General features: G+C 40.7%; 1 protein-coding gene across 3 annotated transcripts in view; it reads left to right on the top strand.

The window, feature by feature from the left end:
* The window catches only part of LOC118406321 (2-oxoglutarate-Fe(II) type oxidoreductase ppzD-like), a 7,238-nt gene extending 1,024 nt beyond the window's left edge, over positions 1-6,214 (top strand). For 2 of the 3 annotated variants that reach the window (XM_035806253.1, XM_035806254.1), the window contains exons 2-8: positions 999-1,212; positions 2,017-2,132; positions 2,596-2,665; positions 3,814-3,930; positions 4,334-4,516; positions 4,796-4,904; positions 5,214-5,395. In XM_035806253.1, coding sequence (XP_035662146.1) covers positions 1,000-1,212; positions 2,017-2,132; positions 2,596-2,665; positions 3,814-3,930; positions 4,334-4,516; positions 4,796-4,904; positions 5,214-5,251 — 846 coding nt within the window. In that variant the 5' untranslated portion in view covers position 999 and the 3' untranslated portion in view covers positions 5,252-5,395. Of the gene's footprint in view, positions 1-998; positions 1,213-2,016; positions 2,133-2,595; positions 2,666-3,813; positions 3,931-4,333; positions 4,519-4,795; positions 4,905-5,213 lie in introns of all 3 variants that reach the window. The other variant, XM_035806255.1, reaches the window with a different exon arrangement.
* The last annotated feature ends 413 nt before the right edge of the window (positions 6,215-6,627 follow it).

The following is a 6,627-nucleotide window of genomic DNA, read 5'->3' as shown; positions in this document are numbered from 1 at the left end:
TACTTGGTGTCTTGGTAGTGTTTGATGAAAGCTGGAAATGATTAGATTTGAGGCCCCCTAGCGACTCCCCTTGGTACTGCAGCGCAACTTCCGGTTTTGCTATCTCGGTGTTCTGAACATGCTATGGTCACGATTTTTGCGTGTTAGATAGCTCTTGTGCTTAGAAAGAAGTGACATAAGTTTGGGCCGCCTAGCGGCTAGTTTTGGGATAGCAGGGGTATTTTTGTCAAAAACTTCTGAAGAGGATAACTCAAGAAGGAAACAAAGGATTTTCACGATTTTTGGTATGTAGGTACTTTAGACAATGTTGTACAAGATGAAATACGATTATACAAAATAGGAGTAAATCTACATAATTAATGAGAATATTCTATCATATTAGTTTTTTCAATGTATCTCTTGTTCCAGACATGCTATGGTCTTTACATTTAGGTGGTAGATAGCTTTCAGTGTTATGACAAAGTGGGATAGGTTTCAGCCCCCTAACAATTATATTTGGAACTGCAGGGGCGTTTTTGTCAAGACATTCCAAAGAGGATAACTGCAGAAATGATTGAGGGATTTGCATCATATTAGGCATGCAGGTACCTTGGGCAAAGATGTTCATAATGATATGCATGTTATGCAAATGAGGACTTAATTTGCATAGTTAATGAGGAAATTGTAAGATTCCATTGTTTTCAATAACTGGACTTCAATAAATGTAACACATGTTAATTTGATGTGGAAAATAAGCAGATACCAAATATGGTGATGAGCATAATTTATGTAAAAAGTGCTAAACCGCTCTATAGTTAATGATGGGAATTTTATTATTGTGACATGTGTACGTTAGTCAATGATGAACAACACCATGCATAGATTATGTTAATGTGTCAGTAAATTGCATGAAATTTACAAAAGCTCTAAATATTCATGGAGGTATGAGGTCGCCGAACTCTAGTTCATTCATTCATAGTTGAAACCTGACTTAGAGCATCGTGGCTCTACTTTTCTAGGATGGATCAAGGCACCCATGAACATGGGCCCATCCACTGGGAGGCGGCCCCAGGAACGGACGGCCACATCCCCATCCTGGACTTCTCCTCCTACAGTCTACTGAAAGGTGCTGTGGATGAGGACGAGCTGCAGCCGCTGGCTACACAGCTGATCCAGGCCTTCTCCACTGTGGGGTTTGTTTACCTGCGTAACCACGGGATACCATCAGCTCTAGTCTGTTTACTTTTTTATCTATTTTGAATTATATTGAATCCATTATTACATCTAAGGGCTTAACCCGCCGAGCGTTTTTTGGGGAGGCCACGTCCGCCACGTGTTTCTGAAAACGTTTAGGCTGTACAGGGTAGGCGCGTCGCCCGTACTGGCACACAAAGTCTTACCTGTACGTAAAGTTCTACGGCGTGTCTGCGTGCTCCAAAATTCATTCGGATTCCCTACGGGTTCGTGCTGAAGCTTACCACTTACGGATCCCAAAAGATTGCCCACGTTTTGGCACGTAGACAGCACGTATTCGCACGTACGTACGTACATGCACAGTGGGGTGAGCCCTTAGCTTAAGTAACAAACTATTCATCCTCGAATAGTGAAGGATAGATACATATAGATTTGCATATACCTTAACTCATTAAGTAAGATAGAAAGTATTTAATGGAACTTTAATTGATCAAATGAAATGACAAATGTTGAAATATGTTCTTTTAGAGCATCTCATCAATTTAGGTCCTGAACAGCAGGGCATAAGCCCAAAATTAGGACGTAATTCTTCGGTACAATTGTAACATTTCTACAGTAATTATGTAGATGACACTTTCACAACTTTAACTTAAATGTTACAAATATGAACATCCCATAGCTTACCAATAAGTAAGTATGCAAATAAGGGTTGAATGTAGCCCCAAAGCCCAACTGAGCGAGGATTCTCTCTCAAATATGTAACGTTATCTCAAGTTACGCTGAGGAAATTTCAAACACCAAATCAGCTAATCTACCCTTGCCGCCACCCACAAAACTTTGCAGATCTCAAGGACCTTCGAGACAGCAGACAAGTTCTTTTCTTTACCAAAAGAAGTGAAGACGAAGTACTCCCGCCCAGTAGACAAGGGCCATGGATGGGTCTGCTTGGAAAGAGAGAGGTATTTAGTACAGTGTACCGGTGTACCAGTACAAAACCTTTTTTTTTTTATTGGACCGGTCAGGAAAAACCAGACCTTAAATAATTCGATGGAACGGATGTTGGACCTTTTGGAAAATGAACGAATGAAGCAGAGCCTATAGCCATTTCTATCAAGGTTTACAGTCAATCGTACAGCTTTATAACGCCAGTGGGAGTCGAATACTTCACAAAACAGATTTCTTTTAGCGAAATGGACTACTGTTTTGAGTATCGTTCATTCACATACTGAATCAGGTCCAGTTCAGGTCTGGACCTGGAAATGATCCTCTGGACCTGAACCGGACCTGGACCTGAATTTTCTGTAACGGTACCCACCCCTAGTATTTAGGGATTTCTTGTAACCCATCTTACCGTTTGTCTAAATTTGTCTTCAAAGTTGTGTGTGAGTTGTACATGCTTTTCGCTGTCTCTATACACTACAGGTTGAATTTAGAACGGCCTGGAGACCTAAAAGAAGCTTTCAATGTGAGGCCTCCACATGCCACAGACAAGGTATTTTCCTTTGACACAACTCGATAGTTGAGGCACCTTGACAATTGAGAATCGGTATGAGGCAGAATGCCGTCTGGATAAAGTTATTTGTACATTGAATTCTTAGTGTATTCTAAAATTTCCCACTGCTTTTCATATGTTTGCACACATTCTTGTGGTCGCCCCGATCAAATGTTTTGTCATACTCAAAACTTTCGAAAAAAAGTTGCAAAGATGCAAAAGCATATACCCAGGTATGTACCAAGAATAGTTATTCTGACGGCATTCCGGCTGATTCCGCTTCTGGTGGGAATGGGCATTTATGGACTGTCGGCGGTGGTTTTATGTTTGAGGTTTAAACAATGGTGTAGGCCGGCAAGTGACAGAATAGGTATTTTCTGTAGTTTTTAAGTTCATCAGAAAGTGGTCAGCGTGAAAACACTCATAGGTATATGTACATTCATAGTATCTGTACGTTTCTCAAAGCCCTAGCCTCCTGAGTAGGGCTGGGTATCGGTACATTGTACTGGTACAAAACCGGTTTTTCTTATTGGACCGGTCCAAAAAAAACCGGACATGAAAAAATTAGGTGGACCGGATGTTTGACCTATTAGAAAATTAACAGATTATTTGATCAAGCATTCACACGTTTTGGTGCTCGCAGGTGGAAGAAAATAACAAAAGTGAAGTAGAGAAGATTTTATAGTCATTTCTACCAAGTTTTACAGTCAATCGTACAGGTGCAGTAAGCGTTGTTGGATTTTAAAACGCCAGTTTGAGTCAAATACTCCACCAAACAGATTTCTTTGCAGTGAAATGGACCATTGGCATGAGTCATACTGCATCAGGTCCAGGTTCAGGTCCGGACCTGGACCTGATCCTCTGGACCTGAACCGGGCCTGGACCTGAATTTTCTGTACCGGTACCCAGCCCTACTCCTGAGCAATCGTATTTTGTATGGACCATAAAAACTGTTGGACCTAGTGTCTTGTGTCAGTGTATCAGTGGACGAATCTCGTCTTGTGAACGTTAAATATCTAAATTTATAACCAGATTAGCTCAATGAGCATAATGTACAGCTCAGCTACTCATTCACTGTTTCAGTAACAAAAAAAGACAGAATTTCAGTCATTTTCTCGTCCAGTGACTTGAACCTGTGTTTTCACCAGTTGTGGCCGAGCCAGGAGATGCCAGAGTTCCAGCAAGTGACCCTACAAATGTTTGACAAAAGTCGTCAGCTCAGTCTCAGGATAATAGAGCTGATGGGCAGGGGACTCAATATTCAGGTCTGGACCTCCATTCTATTTTCTTTGCCGTGCCCTAATCATTGAATAAGATTGAATGAAAAGTAAACAAGCTGCTATTTTTACTTGGCCATTTCTTTATTCCTTTGCGAAAGAAAAACCAATTTTGTTTCCGTTGGCGACCCTTAGCACCGCCATGTTGGATTTTGACGTCATGCAGGCGCCATTTTGTTCCGGTCGAAATGCGGAAATGCGTCATGGTTAAGGATGAATTTTGGGTCATGTGGATGTGACCAGGCTCTTACTAAGTATCCCTCTCTGCACTTAAGTATGCAGTAAAGATAGACAATGCTTTTGAACACTTTTGGAGGTGAAAATTGCAAACAAATGTTCAACTTGGCTTTAAAATATTTGTTTGTTTGTTTGTTTGTTTTTTGGTGCACAGGATATGCCAAGCCTGTTGTCGATGCACAGTATGATGGGAACAGGGCCCAACGGGAGTGTGATGCGCACCTTGCGGTACCCGCCAGTGTCTGCACACGTAAAGGCTGGACAGATCAGGTGTGGGGAACACACCGACTATGGCTCCATCACTCTGGTGTTTCAGGACAACGTATCAGGTCTAGAGGTGTGTGCGATATATTGTTTCACTCTTAAATATGCTGAATGCTATAATGCATACATAGTGTGCCTGAGACTTATGACTGAAACTCCCCTACACACAAGTCCAACCACCCCAACCGGTCGTACGAAACGGGGCTCGAACCTTCATCTTCTGTATCAACATAATTTAGTCATTTTGTGAAACAGGTGGTCTCTAACCATTTGCCACAACGTCCCATGCAGCAGTTAGAATCTTACAATGTATAGATTATGCTAGTATAAACCTTTGGGTTGCACAATACAGGTGCAGAATTGTGAAGGAAATTGTCCCTGCCTCTCCTATCCCCAACACCGTGGTGGTCAATATTGGAGACCTCATGCAACGCTGGACTGGAGACAAGCTGAAGTCGACGGTATGAAACAATACACAATTCTCACGCGTCGGCCACGATAGATCAAAAACGAGGTGAATTTGGCAAACAGAAAACATGTTTCTAAAATCAGATCTCATTCAGATTTCCCCCAAACAACACATATGTTCGCAATATAAGATCAAATGATAAATATTATAATAGTGTCAAGCACCAGAAGTTGTACCATTTTAGAGTTGCGTAGACTGATCCCATAGTCCCTTAAGAGGTGCAAAATAAAGACATACTAGTGCAAACATTTGACACAGAATGACTTTTGAGAATGCGTAACTGGTTTCCTGTTCTCTACAGAGCCATCGAGTTGTCATACCAGAGACAGAGGAGGGTAGGAAAACTTCCCGTCGTTCCCTCGCGTTCTTTGCACATCCTGACGATGATGCTGTGATCACGTGTCTGGACGGATCCAACAAGTATCCACCAATCACTGCCGGAGAATACCTGAAACAGAAGCTGACAGCAACATATGATGTCAACTAATTAAGGCCCCTTCACACGAGAGCAATTTTTGTGCCCGTTATTTGGGTTGGCCCGAAAATGTTTAGTATGCCAAGGGTGTTTACTTTTGACATGCTTAAAACTTTCGAATTTGATTTGAAGTAGAGAAATATCGAACGACAGTCAAAGGATGTTCAAAGTGTATTTTAGCTATTCAAACTGCATTATGACCGCATTTTAGGGCATTCCAACATTATTCAGAACGTTCTTATCTCATTCAAGCCACTTCGAATCCTGTCAGAATGTGGCCAATAGAATATCTGGAATGCAATGAGAATTTCTAGATAAAACATCGAATTCCCAGGAATAGGAAAGAATTTTCATACTGACGGCATTTTGGCTCATTCCTTCTCGTGTGAAGGGAATTAAGGTCCATTTGGAATTCCCACCCGAATGGCCCAGAATGTGGCACGAATTTTGCAAATACTTCATTCCGTCTGGGGTTCTGCTTGATCCCTGCTAATTCAGTTTTAGTGTGAAGGCCCTATAATAGATAACTGACAACATGTGATACTGATCATGCAGATATATAGCATTTTTCAATGTTTAAAAACATAACCAAGTCAGCCTATAACAGACTCAGTTTACACTACAGTGTTGACCTTCCTTGCACTTAGTCCACTTCTTGTCTGTGTAGCTCCTGAGTAGTATTAATAATAGATTCACCAGATTGCGCTAGGTCGTCAATCGGTTATATCAGCATCCAGATTATGCCTTTCTATATTGATGGTCTGTATTTTATATGTTTTTACTTAGAATTTATTGTATTGTATGTGCTGATGTAATTTTTATGTGAGGGAGGGCAACTTGTAAAGGTTGTTCGAACCTGTTTTGCCCTTGTCATTATATTCAGATGTAACAACTCCCACAATGCTAAAATAGGTAAATATATAAAAGATTGCTTTGTCATAAGAAAAAATGCCGAAATTCATAAGTAGCCCCACTCGACTGTAATACAATATCAATGATTTAAGCTAGCTTATTGTTCTAGAAATTAGGATGCCAATTTCATTCTACATGCATATTCATAATCAGCATATGTACTAACTTTGATACTTGTTTTAGTAATTAGGATGATAAGTTTGTTTCTCCTTTTTTTTCCATACATTGTACCGTGTACGATCGTTGCGCAATAAAGTTCTTCTTCTTCTTACCTTGTGATAAATACAAATAAACAAACAAATATGATATGTTATGCTTGTACTGCCAG

The sequence above is a fragment of the Branchiostoma floridae genome, chromosome 19 (assembly GCF_000003815.2).
Source record: "Branchiostoma floridae strain S238N-H82 chromosome 19, Bfl_VNyyK, whole genome shotgun sequence".
Classification (NCBI taxonomy): domain Eukaryota; kingdom Metazoa; phylum Chordata; class Leptocardii; order Amphioxiformes; family Branchiostomatidae; genus Branchiostoma; species Branchiostoma floridae.
Note: the sequence above shows the minus strand (reverse complement) of the source record. Positions and strands in the feature narration are given on the sequence as shown.